This window comes from Hippopotamus amphibius, chromosome 2 (genome assembly GCF_030028045.1).
Source record: "Hippopotamus amphibius kiboko isolate mHipAmp2 chromosome 2, mHipAmp2.hap2, whole genome shotgun sequence".
NCBI classification, from domain to species: domain Eukaryota; kingdom Metazoa; phylum Chordata; class Mammalia; order Artiodactyla; family Hippopotamidae; genus Hippopotamus; species Hippopotamus amphibius.
In genome coordinates, this window is record NC_080187.1 from 145,796,170 (window position 1) to 145,815,462 (window position 19,293).

The window sequence follows — 19,293 nt, forward strand, 5'->3', positions numbered from 1 at the left end:
TCACAGGTATTTTGCATGAGAGCTCCTGAAATATTCTTATTTTGCTTCTGCAATATGCACATGTTGCCACCAGGTAGCAGTAGAGAGTCTTGAGCCAGTAGTTGATGCTGTGTGCTTCATTGATTGGACGGTATAGAGGCACTGTCCATTCAATGAGAATTTACTGAATATCTGTCAGTAGATACGTGTGCATATCAATTTTCAGTATACACATATGAGGATAATCTAGTAACAGAAATGTAAGTGGCTTTGAGAAAGACATCAGTTTCCATGGTTAACTATTTTAATTATTGCTGGTGGCTTTGCCCCTCTTTAAAAATGTGTCCATCTTCAAGGGAAAAAAAGTTTCTCCTCCTCCTGGTTTGAAATCTTCCTTTTTATGTTAGTTGTCTATCTTCTTTCTCCCATTTGGATACTTTGTGTTTCTGTAGGAAAACTTTTTCTGATTTCTTTTCCTGTTAGTTTTCAGCTAGGCAAGCCTGTGTCTCTGGTTTCCTCCAACCACAGCTCCAGATATTTTGTATGTTTTCTGCCTACAAGTTCTCTCTTTCCTTTCTGGGGAATTTCGATAGCACATCTAACTAATCCAGGGACAAGAGGATTTGAATCTGCCTGTTTTCCTCTCTCTCAAAGAGAAGATTTCAGCCTTGCAATGTGGTGCTGATGGTGGCTAAATTCATATGTTCACAGGTATTTCACAACACAGCCGAGACAGTTTTTAGGGTCAGTGCATGTGTTAGTTTCCTGAGGCTCCTGTAACCAAACACCATACACCAGGTGGCTTAAACAACAGACGTTTATCATCTCACAGTGCTGGAGACTAGAAGTCCAAGATTAGGGTGAAGGCAGGAGTGGTTCCTTCTGAAGGCTGTGAGGAAGACTGTTTCCTGTCTCTCTCCTAGCTTCTGGATCCTCAGGTTTTCTTCCCCACATTCACACCACCTTCCCTCTGTGCATGTCAATGTCTGCACCCAAATTTCCCCTTTAGATAAGGATGCCAGCCATACTGGTTTGGGCCCACCCTAATGGCCTCATCCTAACTTGACTACATCTGCCAAGACCCTATTTCCAAATAAGATCATATTCTGAGGTTCTGTGAGTTAGGACTTCAACATATCTTTTTGTGGGATGGATACAATTCAGCCCTTAACAGTGGCCAACAGAAAAGAAAATTTACCTATTTCATCATGCCTCCACATCAGAATTCTACCTCATCTTAAGCATTTGCCATGAATCACAAAGGTAGAAGCTTTTGAAATATTACGTGATATTTACATGCAGTGTTGTCTGTTGAGGGAAATTTCTTGGTTAAAGCAGTTCAAATACTATTCTAGTAGTTACCATAATTCACAGCTACATTATTGGTGTAAATATATACACAAATATGAAAAAAAGTTTTACAGAAAAATCTGTTTCACAAATTTTGGAAACTATTCGGAAGTGGCCAAGTAAGGCAGCTGAGTTTGAATTCGTTTTCTTACCATTGTTATAAAATCATTTTCCTAATCAAACAGGAGTAATATACTCTTGTATGTTGTATAATGTTATACATTTGGAATGTTATGCAATAACGTATAACATTATACAGTTGTATATTGTATAATGTTAATGTGCATTTCTCTTTGCCAACCTGTGTACTTGACCTTGTCAGTGCAGCTATCTGCCCTGGGGATTTGAAAGTAGTGGTTGATGATTGGGCTGTTGTTAGCAGGAATGCAAAGAGCATTCATGTTCCACTTTTGATTATTAAGGTAGGATTTTTTTCATTTTTCTGTTCAGACTTTTGTCTTGAATGTCAGGCTTATAGAGAGAGATAAGTCTTCTATAAATCTATTTAGTTCCCATAACATTTCAAGGACCAAGGTCGGGGGACTCCATCAAAGTGTTTCTTCCACAGTATAGAGGATGCCTCTACCCCCAGTAAGGCTGAGCCATGGGCTTAGCATCCTCAGCGCCCTCGGGGGGAGTGTCCATTGTAGGGAGACCCCAGCAAGGATGTGGAGGGTCAGCTTCCTCTGCCTCGGGGGATTGTGGGTAAAAGAAGAAAACTGGGGACAGGATGGAGAAAGCAAGGTGATGAGACGTAGATCACGACAGCAGTCACTCTCCAGAACAGGGAAGTGTATTAAGTAGGTTTCAGAGCTAAAGGCAGAGGAGGAGGTTTGCTTCACTCTTCATTTAGAACCCCAAGAAGAAAATGCCTCCTAGGGTGGCCACCTCCATCCATCCACAACCAGGAAAAGCTGCCTCGGAGTGAAATTGGCATCAGTGCTCTGAAATGTGTAATCACAGGTTGTGTCTGAGTTCAGCTCCTCAGAGCCTCCCTCAGCTCTCATGTGGCATGGAGGGTATCTAGAAATTTCCATGTACTCTTGGCTGGCCAGCCTTGGAGAGGTTGATATGGTGGGGGCACAGTGACCCTACAGCTGAGGGGTAAAGGTGGAGTGACCAGACATCCTAGTGTGTTCAGAAAAGACCCACTTTCCGCCTGTGGCCCTGACTTCATTCTTAGAAGCTCCTCTTTTCATCCTCAGAAATGTCCTGGCTTAGACAATAAAACATCTGGTCTCCCTGGTAAGGGACTGTGAGCCAGGCCAAGGGTTGGAGAGGAGTCCCGGCCACACCACCAAGAAGCTGAGCACAAGAGGAACGTGGACTGGGCGTTTAACAGAGGAGCCCACCCACTCTGGCTGGGGAAGAATGCAGCTGAGGTCACCAGCACTGAGGCTCCCTGCAGGGCTCCCAGTGGCCAGAGGGACAAGGGACACAGCCGTGGGTCCAAGGACAGGATGAGAACCTACATGAATGGATCTGAGGCCTCTTTCTTTTCCCGCCTCTGTGAGGTCCAAGATCGAAGACCACCGTAGAGGAGCTCAGTCTGGATGAGGGCACAGCTGAAAACCTGGCCACTTCCCCACCCAAGATGGCGGTACCTAAAGAGAACACTTTAATTGAGGGAACCAAACTGGGCTCCTAAGATTGAACGCCATTTAAGCTGTCTCCCCCTCCCTCCCCAATTAGGAGGAGGCTTGTGAAGAAGATCAGAGCTGTTATAAGGAACGAGAAAGCTGCATCTTGGCTATCATCTTCGTAGAGTGCGAGCAGTTGTTATGACTCTGCTGCCTGGTCACAAAACACAAACGCAAAACAAGACCTTGGGGGAGGAAAAGATCCCTGCAGATTTAAGTCAGTTCATTTTTCTAAAGTTTTTAGTGTTAAAGGAAGGGGCATTATATATTTAGTTAGTAGTTTTCATTTCTTTTGAAGAAATAATCTTTTATCTCCCATTTTGCCTATTTTCCTCCCGAAAATAATACAATATAATGCCAGTGTTCTTGGAACTGAAGAACAAATATCCAAATATAAACTCCTTCTTAGGATTAAAATTTTCTTACAATGCTCAGAAATTCTCAATGGTAGTAACAGGGACTTTTTCCAGGGAAGAATGATAATACTGCATCATGTTTTAATGACATTTAAAGATATTATAATATGAATAAACCTCTAAACAACTGCATTATTTTCAAATGACAGTGTAAAGAACTAGAATTGAAAGAAATTTCATCTGTTTTATAAATTTAAGCTACAAGTAGTGTTTAGCTTGAGGAAAACATATGGATTGATGGATTTTTTTTTTTTCAGAATTGTATTGTTACGAAAAAAATAAATGGGCAGAGGACCTGAATAGACACTTCTCCAAAGAAGACATACAAATAGCCAATAGGTACATGAAAGGGTGCCCAACATCACTAATCATCAGGGAAGTGCAATATCACTCACACCTGTTAGCAGGCTATTACCAAAAAGACAAGAGATAACAAGTGTTGGTAGGGATGTGGAGAAAAGGGAACCCTGTGCACGGTGGGTGGGAATGTAAATTGGTGCAGCCACTGTGGAAAACAATATGGAGGATCATCAAAAAGTTAAAACAGAACTCCCATATGATCTAGTCATTCCACTTCTGGAAATATATCTGAAGGAAGCAAAATCACTGTGTCAAAAAGATATCTGCACCCCCAAGTTCATTGCAGCACTATTTACAATAGCCGAAACATGGACCTTGAGGGAATTATGCTAAGTGAAATAAGTCAGAGAAAGACAAATACTGTATGATTTCACTTCCATGTGGAATTAAAAAAAAAAAAAATCCAGACTCACAGGTACAGAGAACAGATTGGTGGTTGCCTGAGGCAGGAAGAGGGTGGGGTAGTGACATGGGTGAAGGTGGTGAAAAAGTACAAACTTCCAGTTACAAGATAAATAAGTTCTGGGGATGTAATGTAGAGTACAGTGACAGTGACTAAAGTTAACAGTACTCTGTTGTATAGTTGAAAGTTGCTAAGGGAGTTATCTGAGACACCTGCAGGAGAAAGGAAGCTTGGAACAAGGCTGTGGAATGAGGCCATGGCAGAAAGGGAGAGAGGAATGGACACTGGAAAGCAATAAAATGCATCTGCTGCAATAAGGATTATTTCTTTCTGTAAAACATCTGTGCTTAATGCCTTTTCTTTCCTTCCCTCCCTTCCCTTTTTCTATTTCCTTTTGGTGGTAATGAACAAGACTTAGAAAATCATTTCAGTTCCTCCTAGGTTATTGATTTATTTAGGGTTCTGCTTCTGAGTCAGTTTTGCAATTGTCCAATTCATCTAATTTTTCAAACTTAGCTTTTCAAATGTAATCATAGCATTTCTTTATCATTAAAAACAAATCACATATGTGTATAAAAACAGATGATTGAACTTGGTGTACCCCCCAAAAAATAATAAATAAATAAATAAAATTATTAAAAAAAATAAAAATAAAACAGCCAAATTAACAACATTCTAAATTATAAAAAAACAAACAAACAAACAAACAAAACAAATCTAAGCCGTACCTGTAACTGTCTCTTTCATTCCTAAACTTGTTCACTGGTTCCTTGTCTAGTTTTTGTTTTGTTCAAACATCCAAAGATTTGTCTCTGAGACATCTAAGAACTAGATTTTAGTCTTGTTAACTCTCAGAGTTTATAAAAAATTCTATTTATATAAATTTTAATTTTCATTCCTTTCCTTTTTCTTTACATGGTTTTATGTTGGTATTGTATTTTTAACTTCTAGAGCTAAATTCTTAATTCATTTTATTTTCAACTTTTATTCTCCATTAAATATATTTAGGGCTATCAGTTTCCCCATGCAGAAGTTCTTAATTTTTGTGGTGTAGGTTGTTAATTTTAAACTTTATGCATAAGCTATTTGTATCCTGTTTAGAAAATCTTTGCTTTTCCAGCATCATAAAAATATTCTTCATGTTTTCATCTTGAAAACTTGTTTTATCTTACATATTAAGAGCTGTTTAACATAATCCACCTAGAATTGATATTTGTGTATGTCGTGAAGTAGAATCAATATTTTTTCCCCATGACTATCCTATTGACCCAACACCATTAGGTGAAAAGACATTTTTTCTCACCTTGTCTTAAATCTCGAACTCTGTATGCGTGGGTCTGTTCTGGACTCTGTTCTGTTTCATTGACCTATTTGTCTATTTGCACCAACACCATTGTGTCTTAATGACTGTAGCATTAAAACGTCTTGATACCTGGTAGTATTAGTTTTTCGGCTTTGCTCTTAAAGATTATCTTTGACATTCTTGACTCCTTCCATGTGAATTTTGAAATATGCGTCTAAAGTTTTATAAAATTCTGCTTATTTTGATTGGAATTACATTGAATCTGTAGGTCAATTTGGAGAAAATGACTTTCCAATATCAAGTCTTCCAGTCCATAAATATGGTATATTCATTCCTTTGCTTAGTTCTTTTAAAATTCTTGTCAATAATGTTTATAATTTTCATGTATATGTTTTACATATCTTTTATTAAATTAATTCCCAAATGTTTGTTATTTTGATGTTATTGTAAGTGTTTTTAAGTTTTTTCTATTTGTTTTCTGCTGGAGTTTGAAAATCTAATTGATTTTTGTATATTGACGTTATATTCTCACTATATTCACTTGTTAATACTAATAGTTTGTGAATTCTCTTGGATTATGTACATGCACAATTATGACACCTGCAAATAATGTTTTGTTTCTTTTTTTCCAATTATTGTATGCTTTAAAATTTTTTTCTTGCTATATTGCATTCCTTAGGACATCTAGTACAATGTTGAATAGAAATAGTGACAGCAGCAATGCTTGTCATGCTTCTCATTTTCAGGGCAAAGATTTCTATAATTCCTCCATCATGTATGATGTTTTCTATAAATTTCCTGTAGATATTTTTATCTCATGAAATAAATTTTTTCCTAGTTTGCATCATTATCATACATAAGTGTGGAATTTTATCAGATGCCTTTTTTGCATTTTTTGAAGTGATCATAATTTTTTCTTTTTTTCCTTTTATATAGTGAATTACATTGATTTTCAGATGTTAAACCAATCTTACCCTCCTGTAATAAACTTTATTTGGTCATTATTTTTTATTAAAACAGTATTTACCTGTAAGTTTTATTATCTTATTATTAATAAAAGGAATTATCCTTTTATGTATCACTAGGTATGATTTTAAATTATTTTATTTATGATTCTTTTTTGGTGTTTGGGGGGATTTTTGTTTTTTTTCATGTAAGGTCTTTGTCAGATCTTGGTATTAATTTTATGCTAGCTTTATAAAACAAATTGAGAAGTATTTCCTCAGTTCGTATTTTCTGTAACAATTTGTATGAGATTGCTATTGACTAGTCAGGTGTTTTATTGCCTTATGTGTCAGCTTTGTTTCAAAGAATTTGTGTATTTCAACTACCTCTTTAAAAGTTATTGGCATAGATTTTTTATAGTATTGTCTTATTTCTTCATTGTGTGGAGAATCTGTAGTGTCTTCTTTCTCATTCCTAATATTGATTATTTGTCCCTACTCTTTTTCTTTCCTTGATCAGTCATGTTGCATGGCTGTCAATTTTATGAGACTTTTCACAGAAACACCTTTTGGCTTTATAAAGTACTTGAAGGTAGTTTCATTCTCCTATCATTAATGTCTGCTCTTATCTTTATTATTACCATCTCTTTGCTTTGTCTGAATTCAATATGTTTTTCTTTTTCTAAATTTTTGAGCTGGATGTTTAGATCAGTGATTTTCATCTAATTTTTCCATAACATATGCTTTTAACTCTATAAATTTCTCTCAAAGCATGCCTTAGGTTTCATTCCACGAAGTTTGATATGAAAGTTTTTCCTTCATCATTCAGTTATATTGTATTGTAATTTCCATCATGATATATTCTTTGACTTATAGAATACTTAGAAGTGTAGCATCCAAGTATGTGGGGATTTTCAAGTCATCTCATCATTTTATACCTTAATTCTACTGTAGTCAAAGAACATTATATTATTTCAATGTTTTGAAATTATTAAAACCTAATTTGTGGCTCAGAGTGTAGCAAATTTTGGAAGAATGTGATATGTAGTTTTCTGTTGCTGGACACAATGTTCTACATACGTCAATTAGGTCATATTTATTAATGGTTTTATATAAAATTATAGCTTTACTGATTTCTGTCTGCTTATTCTGTTAGTTACCAAAAGAGACTTGGTAAAGCTACTACTATGACTGTGCATTTGTCTATATCTTTTCTATTCCTGTTAATTTTTGAACTATAGATTTTGAGGCTAGGTGGTTAGGTACACTCACATTTAAAATCATTACCTCTTCTAGTGACTCGATCTCTTTATCATTGTGAAACTATTTTCTTTCAGCACTTTGAAGATATCTCCCCATTGTATTCTGGCTTCCATTTATTCTCTTGGGAAGTCAGCTGTCAGTCTTGTTTTTCTTCCTTGGAAGGTAATGTGCTTTTTTTCTTTGTCTGCTTTCAAAAGTGTTTTCTCTCTGTTTTTGGTTTTCATCCATGTGACTGTGATGTAATTAGTAACTTTCTTCTGCTTGAGGTTTATGGTGCCTCATGACTCTGTAGCTTGATAGCCATCATCAGTTTTAAAAGATTTTCTCATTTATTACCTCTTTAGATATAGCTTCTATGCTATTCTTTTTGTTCCCTCTTTCTGGGACTACAATTATACCTTCATCCCAAATGTCTAATTTCCATTTTCTTTTTATCTGTCAGTTTATTAATTCTCTGTTCAGGTGTATGTAATCCAAAAGTCAGCAGATTTTGACCAGCATGCCAACCACCTGTCTTTGTAAATGGAGTTTACAGCTACCCCCATTTATTTATATATTGCCTGTGGCTTCTTTTGCACTACACCAGCAGAGTTGAATAATTGCAACTGAGACAACATGGCCTGAAAACTCACTTTTACTACCTGGTTCTTTAAGATAATATTTGCTGAACCCAAGTCTAATCTACTAAGTCTGTTCATTGAGATATTTATTTATATTATAGTGATTTTTATTTCTAAAATCAATTTTATTTTTATTATAGTTTCTTTGTCTCTGGTGAAATTGTCCATCTTGTCACTTAATTTCTTGAACATTTTAGCAATAGAATCTTAGTGTAGGTTTTCTTCTTTTAAAAAAAATTTTTTTTGATGTGGACCATTTTTAAAGTCTTTATTGAATTTGTTACAACATTGCTCTGTTTTATGTTTTGGTTTCTTGGCTGTGAGGCATGTGGAATCTTAGTTCCCTGATCAGGGATCAAACCTGCATCCCCTATACTGGAAGGCAAAGTCTGAACCACTGGACCGCCAGCGAAGTCCCTGGTTTTTCTTAAAAACAAAGCCTGAGGCAGAAGTGATGTGATAACACTGATGTTTTATGACCATGGGAATAGAATGAGGTATTGCTAGGCCCTCAAGCAGGAAAACAAGACATGAAGACAAGGCCAGGGCTACAGGAAGTGGTTTTGATATACTTGCGTTTTTGTTTCTATTAGTTAATGCCCATAACTGGATTTCCTATAATTCTGTTTATGTGTCTATTTTCCCACGTTTTTGGTTGTTGTTAAATTTTGTCTTTGTTGTATATCTAGGGTTATTTTTAAGTTTTGCTGCACATAGTTGATGAAGGATTATAGATATAATTTGAGACTGGATTAATTATTGCTTCTAGAAGACAGATTAATAGCCAGTCACCTTCATCCAACAAGGGACTGAAATAATTTGAACCTGGGCTTCATTCCCTTTGAAAACTGGAATATTTCCTGTCTACTCTTATTCCTAAGACACAGCTCTCTGGGGTCTTAGCTGGGAGCCTGGGCTGTTTACTAACACTCCTCACCTTGGTGGGCCTGGAGCTCCAGGTTTTGCTCCCCAGCCACTTGAGTCTGATGACTGGTCTGTTCAGCTTCTCAGCGGCTCAGTCACCACTTGTAAAATGGAAAATGTCTTGAGCAGAGATGGTGGTATCACAGGTGGTGTCAAGTGTGTTTCCTTTGTGTCTGGGATATTGGCCCTGCAAATCCCCACTACTATGGTAATTCTCTGATGCCTTCAAATATATTAAACAGTATTTTATGCAGCACTTTTACTTATTCTCACTGGGAGGATTCATCCAAAACAAACCATTCTTCCCTAGCCAGAAGCAAAACTCCCTAGAAGCCTTTTCTGTGCTCACCTCATCCCATCACTGTAACCCTGCCCCTCCACCCCTCCACACACATCTCATGTCTGGAATTTTTCACCATTTGCTAATTTTACATTTTTTTTTTTTACTGTTTTATAATTAAATACATTCCTTTTTCAGTCAACCCTTATTTAGATTTACTAATAAGCTTTACTGATTTATTTCACCATTACTGCTTCCTGCATCTCACCAATTTCTTGTGCATTTATATTAGTTCTTTTTCAGTATATCCTTTAGTAGTTGTTTTTTCCTAGTGAGAGTCTCTGAGTGGTAAAGTGTCTTTTTGTGTCTAAGAAAAACTTTATTTCACTGATTACTGATTAATAATTTGATCATAAATTGTTTATAAGTTGACAATTGATTATTGATTAGCAGTGAATAATTTGGTTGTAGAATTCTAGATTTAAAATCTATTGTCCCTCATCACTTTGAATGCTTTTGTTTTCTTGCATGCATTATTGCCTACAAGAAATCTGATGCCATTCTGATTCTCCCTCCTTTATAGGGAATGACTTTTTTCTTTCTGATAACTTGCAGAATTTCTCTTTATCCTTATTGTTGTATTTTTTACAGTGTCTGCTCAGAACTTGATGAATATTTTTAGATTGAGTACTTCTGTCTTTCTGAAGGTCTAGGAAATTCTCAGCAATTGTGTAATCAAGTATAGAGCCTCTTTTTTTTTCTATTCTTTCTCCTTTTTAAAAATTTATTTACTTATTTTATTGTTTATTTATTGGCTGCATTGGATCTTCATTGCTGCACGCGGGCTTTCTGTAGTTGCAGAGAGTGGAGGCTACTATTCATTGCAGTGTACTGGCTTCTTATTGTGATGGCTTCTCTTGTTGCAGAGCATGGGCTCTAGGAGCACTGGCTTCAATAGTTGTGGCACGTGGGCTTAGTTGCTCCACAGCATGTGGGTTCTTCCCAGCCCAGGAATCGAACCCGTGTCCCCCTGTTGGCAGGCGGATTCTTAACCACTGTGCCAGCAGGGGAGCCCTCTATTCTTTCTCTTGAACTCCATGTGATGCTGGCATTTCTGGATCTATCCCCCACAAGCTTGACCTTTGTTTTCCCTCTCTTTTTCTCTTTGTGTTGCGTTCTGGGACTTTTCCTCAATTCACTCATTTGTTCAATCAGGAGGGAAGAAAAAAAAATGAAGGGAGAGAACATGCTGCCTGAGTAAAATAACCTGAAAGTAAACTTACCTCTGTCTATAACTGCCTGCTCATGTTCAGCGGGGCCCCTCCTCTATTTTAATTAGATACTGGAAGGCTCATATGCAAACACCATGAATTTGTGTACATTTGAGTTTCTGTAGTTGTACTTTCAGAAGGATTTTTCAGAAGGATCTGCTTAAAGATGCTTAAAGATGTTGTTACCATAAATGTAAGAGTCCCAATTACGTGCCATGGTGTAAGCAAACCCAGATTGTCTCCGTTCCTGTTCTCATGGAAATTAAATTCAAATGTATCAGAAAGAAAAAAAAGTGAAATAGATAAACAAAAAATGTCTGCCTACATGTTTGTGAACTTATTCCCAGGCATGAAATTACCTGGGAAAATGACTCCAGGGAGATTGTTTGAAGACCTTCTGAGATCCTGTTGATGACAAATCTAATTGAAATGCTATCACATAATAAAATTCTAGGAAACTTCATGTACCAGAGTTTGTAGTGATTGACATACTTGTCTACGTAGGTGACTTGGGTTCCCCTCATACTGAAAGGTGTGGAAGGCACTAGCTCATTGTATGCAAATATGTGATCACAGTTCTCTCCATCCAGACCAGGTACACTGGGGCCAAGGACAGCATGATCCAGTTCTTCTTTTACCAGCCAATCAGTCATCAGTGGAGACAAACTGACTTCTTTCCCTGTACTGTGACGTGTGGAGGAGGTGAGGCACAGACTGCTCATGAATATTTAGAGTTCAGAGTTAGAAAGGACACATTTGCCTGTTTGAAGCTGGCTTTAAAATTATTCTGGTAACGAGAGATGTGTAGCCACACAGCACCTAACTCAGCGGCCTGGAACGCAGTGCTGTAAATGAACGTGCACGTGCTTTCTTCCTGAAGACAGGCGACAGCTGGATGTAGAGAACACCCTCTACTTTGAGCAGAGAGCTGGGAACATGTTTGCATGTCTCTCATGCACCCCAAAATAAAAGCAGAAAGATAGGGGGCTTTTTAATTCTTACCCATCAGAAAAATAAATCTCTCTTTAATTTATTCCCTTGCTCTTGCACACAGTTAGAGCGACGTTCTCATTTGGACACCTAAGTTAAAAGAGAAGCTTTCCATTCTGGGAGGGACGTTTATAATGGGACTCAGCTTCGTTCAGTTGGTTCAATTTTCGGGAGGAGGATAGATGGTTCTGATATCTGGGTGTGCAAGGAAAGACACGATCAGTCCTGCTGGAACCTTCAGTGGAGTCACCTGGCCATGAGACTGTCCACCAAAGATAGCATTGGCTAAAAGGACAGAAGGAACATTTTGGCTCCTTTTAGGGGCTCCCCCAACATCCCACCATTTTTGGTACACTGGCAGAATTTCAGTACATTTGTTCATAATGTAGGAAGGCAGTCTGTCTCATTTCTTTCTCTTTTAGTTATCTCCGTACTTTGACAAAATTAAAGAGAAAAATTGTCTCTCTCCCCAAATTATAGACACCTGTATGCTCCTTGTCTCCTCCTAGAAATACGTTTCCATTTAGAACAAAGATTTTTTTCTATGACTCAAAGAGCTGTAATCTCATTCTGCTTTTGTTTGGGGGAAAAGAAGAACACACACATAAACCCCACGAGGAAAGCATTACCAAAATTTAATTACATTAGTAATCAAATCTACATGATTTGTGTAAATGGCATTTCAGAGTTTTGGGGGTAATCAGGAAAACTAGCTCGCTGGTCTCCAAGATACTTGGATGGACTTTCCTGGTCTTGTCTTTGTGGGACACTTGAGATTAGTTTGGAGAAAGAACCAAGACTGCCACTGCCATCTGATATTGTAGACTTTATGGCAGATATTGGCACCCAAGTACTATTTTATTGACTCCATTTGAATTTTTGTTCCTGTGGTTTTGACCTTGCTTTTTATCATGCATACTAGTCTGTTCTACTACACTCAGCTTATGTTTAAGCCATACTCGTAGAACGCTGTGTAGTAGTTTATAAAATCAGATTCTTCTTGGCAATTGGGCCTTTAAATGTATGTTTAGAACTTTAGACCAGTTGGCTGAGGCTGAGAACTTAACTTTGGGCATCTTTTTTTTTTTTTTCCTGAAGAGCTCATTCTGATTTTGAAAATTTTCCTTTTCTTCAACTTAACCTGACACTTATATAGTGACAGGAAACCTGGAATCAAATCTTTCAGGAAATAGAAGCATCTTTTTTTGAGTTGTTTTCTAAATTTACAGCACTCGTCCATGTGGAATGTTCACTTTCCTCAGAGACTATACAAATTGAATTTAATAGAATCAGGAATAAGTCTTCATGCCTTCTTCTTTGAAGGCTTATGAGGCAGGGGAAGATGTCACAGGGGAGGATTTTGTTCCTCTCTGTATAGACGATGCTATTTCCCCAGTTAGAAAGTTTATTGTCATCAGAGGTACAGGACAGGAAGTGAATAAAATGTACAAGCAATGGAATATTATACAGAAGAAAGAAGCAACAACTCAGGGCAACAGTAGTCCTCAGAAATGCAGTGTTGAGAAAGTAGAAAACAGAACAGGATTTAAAACACAATATCATGTATTTAGTCAAAACAGATACATGCAAAACAGCATGACATAAGACAGATGCATACGTAAGGACATGTAAACAGTAAATAGGTGTCTCTGGGGGATTGTCATGGGCGTAGTGATGGGAGAAGAGGAAATATATGGAAACAAGAGAGCCTTGCACAGTGCCATGATGACAGTGGGGAGACGTGACAGTGAACTGAGGACAATGAATAACTAACCTGTACCTGAGCTCCAGACATTTTCAAAGGAGTCTGTTGTAACTTGTTAGTTATAAGTGCTAGGAGTCACACAGTCAGTTCAAGTGGTCATTCTCAATCTTGACCACACATTTTAGTCATCTTAGAAGAACCTGAGAGTCTTTTTTTTTTTTTTTTGCTGCTGCTGCACCATACCACCTAGCATTTGTCTAGAGATTTACATTTTTAACGAAGCTTTGACACAAATGATCTAATTCGCTCCCCACAGTAACTCTAAACCTAAAGTGTTAATAGATCAAGAACCTGAAAATAGCACTTGGTCCAATTGTTAGCTCTCCACAGGTGCTTTGGATAAAGAGACTTACACCCCCCCCCTTCCTCCCCGCCCCAGGGATTAAGCAGGTGGGCATCTGCTGCTGCTACTACCCAGCAGCCTGGGAATAAAAGAACGACTGTATTTCTTTGGTGGCAACACAGTCGTGACAACGGAAAGCACCCATTCCTTTCACTTTGATCCATGGAAATGCTGATTTCCTGGCTGCAGTGTTTCTGATTCAATTGGACCAGGAAGGGACCTGGGGGTTGGTGTGTATTAAAGGTTCCTAAGTGGTTCTGTTGTACAACCAGGGTTGAGAACCACTGAGTTAAGTTTATTGAAGAGGAAAGAAAATGTGTGTGGCACGTGATAACTTTGCTAAGCAAAGCCCAAACGGATGCGATCATCAGACTTTCCTGTTGCGCTGCTTTAGGATATCAGCTCAACTCTGCTGAATGTGTGGATATCCGATTGAAGAGGGTGGTTCCTGACCATTATTGCCATTACTACCCTGAGAATGTGAAACCAAAACCAAAACTGAAGGAATGCAGCATGGATCCTTGCCCATCAAGGTTTGCATAACTGCCCACACCCCTTTTCCTTTAAAAAGAACCAAACCAGCTGCAGCTGTGAGTGATCCGGCCTTGCCAGGCGGCACATTGCCATTGTGCACGTGACCTTGAACATACATTGGTGGCAGGTAGCTGCATCACATTTATAACCGTGGTCAGTAGGAATTAGGCTCATTGGCTCACTCTGTCTAGTTCTCTCTTGTGGGCTACATGTCCACGTGCTGTGATCTTTAACTCTTTATAATGATCCTCTTCGAGCATCTCCTGCATATACAGCATCAAAGGTCTCTTCATCCAAGCACAATGTCTAGTCTGTCTACCAGCCATAAATATCAGCAACTCACCATTTTAGCTTTTTAAACTGGGTCACCGATGACCACGTTTTGACTTTTGAAGCATACACATTAAATTCAGTATAAATAATGCATTGTACGAGGAAGTGAAAAGTTTTGATACCAGAGCAGAAAAGCTATGCATAAACTAGCCTGCTGCATAATTTAGTACCTGATGACTTGAATTGCTTGGGGAAGTTTCCTGGCTTTACTACAGTATCTTAAAATAACAGCACACTATCAAGTCCCAGAATTCCACCAGCTATCTGCCAGCTGGCTAAGGCAGAAGTTTGCAAGTGGAAAAGGGAGATTCTTAGTGGATTTCATTTCCTATCACGAAGCTATACATTTCCTGTAATCCTAAGTGTACATAATTATTAATAGAGGCCTTTTCAAAGGACAGATTTTGTGAAACAAAGTGGTTTTCTAAAGATCCTGCTAACATGACAGTGTGTTAGTATTTTATCAGAATAATGTAAGATGCTAAAAGGGAATACAAAGATTTATCTAAATTAAGAAAACCCTTTCCTTTGAGGAGTACATATTACTAATTCCATTTTCTACATTTTCATATAGAGTTGGGGAAGTTGTGTTTCAGAGATGTTCCTAAAAATTAAGAAGATAGTGGTTGAATTTTGGTGGAAATGGTTCATAACGCTTGGAATATTTAGTTTTTAATTTGAAAGAGCTCTGTCTTTTGGGATGTCACGTCTGTACTAGTCAAATTAATAAATGTGTTAATTGATTAGAAATTATATTCTCACAATGATTTCATTTGTAGCGATGGATTTAAAGAGATCATGCCCTATGACCACTTCCAACCTCTCCCTCGGTGAGTTACAGGTTTGCTTTTCCTTTCTGTAATATACTCTATGTAGTTTGCAAGGAACTGTAGTATTGGTAGCAATAGTCTAAAATGTAAGAGTGATAGATATTAGACCCTTTAGAGAGAGCTAATGGAACACAGACTTCAACTCCATAATTAGAAAGATTTTTCTAAGAATTAGATGGAATAGGCTGCCTCAAGAGGTGATGTTTTCTGTCACTGGAAATGTCAAGCATATCTTAATAACTGGGTATTGCAGAGGGAGCTCAAGCATTGTAATTGATCAGAAATTTGCATTCCCTTTTATACCTAGATGACTAGGATGGTTCTTTCCAACTTTGAGTTTCTGTGATTCCCTAGTCATGTTGTCCATTGGTGTTTTATAGTTTAGAGACAGTTTGACGATGCTTTCACACTCTGTGGTTTAATTTATGTGATTCTCACAGTGACCCTATTGTGATAATACACGAGGGCAGGTGTGTTACTCCCATTTGACAATAACCTTTGGGTCAAAGGAGTTAAGTACCTTGTGACTGCCCGTTGTGTGTAGCAGTTAAGATTAAAGTCTTAAGGTTCCAAGTCTGTGCTCTTTCAGCTGAACCACAACTGTTATCCTGAGGCTGTACTTTTCGCAACCAACTTTGCAAACTTGAAACAAACAACAAATAAATAATGTGTTTTCACTTGTTTGCTTTTGAGCTGGGAACATAATCCTTGGACTGCATGTTCAGTTTCCTGTGGAGGTGGGATTCAGAGACGGAGTTTTGTGTGTGTGGAGGAGTCCATGCACGGAGAGATACTGCAAGTGGAAGAATGGAAGTGCATGTATGCGCCCAAACCCAAGGTTATGCAAACCTGTAATCTGTTCGACTGCCCTAAGTGGATTGCCATGGACTGGTCTCAGGTAAGGTTTGAGTACATGCCACTTTTAATTCAATCTCATATTTTAGTGATAATTTGCTGTGTGCCCAACATTGTGCTGGGCAATCTGGGGGAGGCAGAAGCTGTATATGAACATGGTTCCTACTCCCAAAGAGCTTAGGAAGAACCAGTTGGAGGACAATATAAGAGAGAACATTGTAGGCATCAGTGCAGGTAAGAATAATTCATTAAGAACCATGGTACATCTGAAAGGAGCAGGCGCTGGAGCAGAGTTGAGTGGGAAGTCTTTGTTGCCCTTGTAGGGATTGACCCATCTTAAGATTTAACCAAACAAGAGCCTAGAGAAGACATCACTGTGGGGTAGGGCCAAGCTGAGATGGCTGAGCAAAGACAGAAATGACACAGAATGACTAGATGTTGAAAAAGGCCCTAATTCATCTGGGTTAAAAAGAGAACCCATGGGACTTCCTTGGTGGCACAGTGGTTAAGAATCCGCCTGCCAATGCAGGGGACATGGGTTCAAGCCCTGGTCCAGGAAGATTCCACATGCTGCAGAGCAACTAAGCCCGAGAGCCACTACTGAGCCCAAATGCTGCAACTAGTGAAGCCCGAGTGCCTAGAGCCTATGCTCTGCAGCAACAGAAGCCACAGCAATGAGAAGCCTGTGCACCACGTTGAAGAGTAGCCCCCACTTGCTGCAACTAGAGAAAGCCCATGCGCAGCAACGAAGACCCAACGCAGTCAAAAAAATAATATACACAAATAAACAAATAAATAAATACCTTTATTAAAAAAAGAGAACTCATGTTACTAAAAATTGGAAGATTAAGATGGAGATGCTAAAACTGACATTAGAAGTGTATTCTTGATCTGGTGGTGACTAAGAAGCTTCGCTATTTTTGTTGAAGAAAATAAGTGTATTATATTTTAATTGAGACAAGATAGACTGATGCTGGGAGAGGTCAAAGTCAGGCAGCCTATTTGGAAGCCACTGAGGTGGCAGGTGGCAGGAAAAGAGAAAAGGGCAACATCCCAGAGGTATGACAAGGCCTCGTGTTAAATTAGCTTAGTTTCCTCTCTCTAGGGAGACAAGCAAGTAAACCTCCAGAGCAGATAAAGTGCAGTTGGATTAGTCACAACATTGCAGGTATTGGTGTTTAATATTTAATATTTTAATCTTAAACTTTTAATTTTCTAGAGAGTGAGACATAATTGACTTATGTTTCTTTAGCTCTTTTGCGTGATCTCTACATATTTAGTTGAACACATACATGCATTCATCTACTTATTCATCTACTTATTCATTCAGTGTGTCAGCTGTCATCCTAGGAAGTAAACAAAACTTTCTCCTACCCCCCCCCCCAAAAAGCTCAGAAACCAGTTGCAGAAACATACATGCAAATAAACAGCTGTGATGCAGTGTAATCCTGCGGTGAGCGGTATCATGTCCTGTACGACAGGCACACAGAGGTGGGGCAATTCACTCCACCGGAAGGTATCAGAGAAGGCTTCCAAAAGGAGGTAGCACTTGAACTGAAACTTGAAGAATAGAGATAAGTGAGTTTTCTGGGTGAAAGACCCACTTCCAGCCCCAGTTTTCAGATGCTCTCTCATCACAGTCCTTTTCCGCTATCCCTGGCTCAAAATCATCCCCTGCTGCTGCTTCATTTGTACTTATTAGCACAGTAATTATTCATCCTTTTTTGTTCACATACCAAAAGAAGTTTGGAAAATTATATACCCCTTCATATATATTTAGGTTGACATCTAAAATTTTTATCACAAGTTTAAATAAAAAATATCACAGTGTCATTTCTAAAATGTTGTGAAGGCTGACATTTTAAAACAAAAGTGATATAGCATTTTAAAAAGTATGTCCAGTAGAAAGTAAATGCCATGATGGTTTCTATCCTTGCCATCTTCCATTTTTAAAAAAACATATGAACACGCTCTTCTTGAATATGTTGTATTATTTTCCCCTTGAACTCACATTTTCAAACCACTCCCTGCCCCCGCACAGAATTTTATCCTAATAGAATGTACTTTTATGCTTTAAAGTCTTTTATTGGTTACCCTAGTCTACTTTTCTCCAAGAAAATGTGTAGCAATTGAAATTAGTTTGTTTTAATTTCCTATAGCCATAAGACTGTTTTTTTTTTCTTATTTCTTTTTTCGGGGGGTGGGAGGGCTGCACTGGGTCTTAGTTGCGGCACGTGGCATCTTTTGTTGTGGCGTGCGGGATTCTCTCTAGTTGTGGCTTATGGGTTTTTCTCTCTCTAGTTGTGGCGTGCGGGCTCCAGAGCGTGTGGGCACTGTAGTTTGTGGCACTCGGGCTGTCTTATTGAGGGGCACGAGCTTAGTTGCCCCACGGCATGTGGGATCTTAGTTCCCTGACCAGGGATCGAATCCAAGTCCCCTGCATTGGAAGGTGGATTCTTTACCACTGGACCACCAGGGAAGTCCCAGCCATAAGGCTTGAAGTATTAGAAATATTCCCCTGGATTAAGTTATTATTAAATTTAATTTTAGTACACAACCAAAACAACATAAATGTATTTTGATTTCTGGTGAATAATTATTACACATAAAAAGTGAACTTTCCTTTGAAATTGGTCTTCCTAGAATATGAGTGGGGCTTGGAAAACTAGTCCGTTGCCAGAATGAAACATGGGATTAGCAATAATTTTAATCTTAATTTTTACTGTTGAGTTCTCATTTTGGTTTGTTTTGCATGTGCACACTGGAAAGCCTTGTTAACATGAATCAGTAGAGTGAGATGGAAGGATTTTATTATGGCCAGGTCGTTCAGTTCTTTGAGCTCTTAAGTTATAAGCCAAAAATCATATTGTGATCTATCCTCAAAAATCAG

General features: G+C 38.3%; 1 protein-coding gene across 3 annotated transcripts in view; it reads left to right on the forward strand.

Annotated features, from left to right (window-relative positions):
• Positions 1-19,293, forward strand: part of ADAMTSL3 (ADAMTS like 3) — a 404,352-nt gene that overhangs the window by 206,759 nt on the left and 178,300 nt on the right. For all 3 annotated transcript variants that reach the window (XM_057719996.1, XM_057719995.1, XM_057719997.1), the window contains 4 exons: positions 11,344-11,455; positions 14,246-14,384; positions 15,498-15,548; positions 16,242-16,446. In XM_057719996.1, coding sequence (XP_057575979.1) covers positions 11,344-11,455; positions 14,246-14,384; positions 15,498-15,548; positions 16,242-16,446 — 507 coding nt within the window. The remainder of the gene's footprint in view (positions 1-11,343; positions 11,456-14,245; positions 14,385-15,497; positions 15,549-16,241; positions 16,447-19,293) is intronic.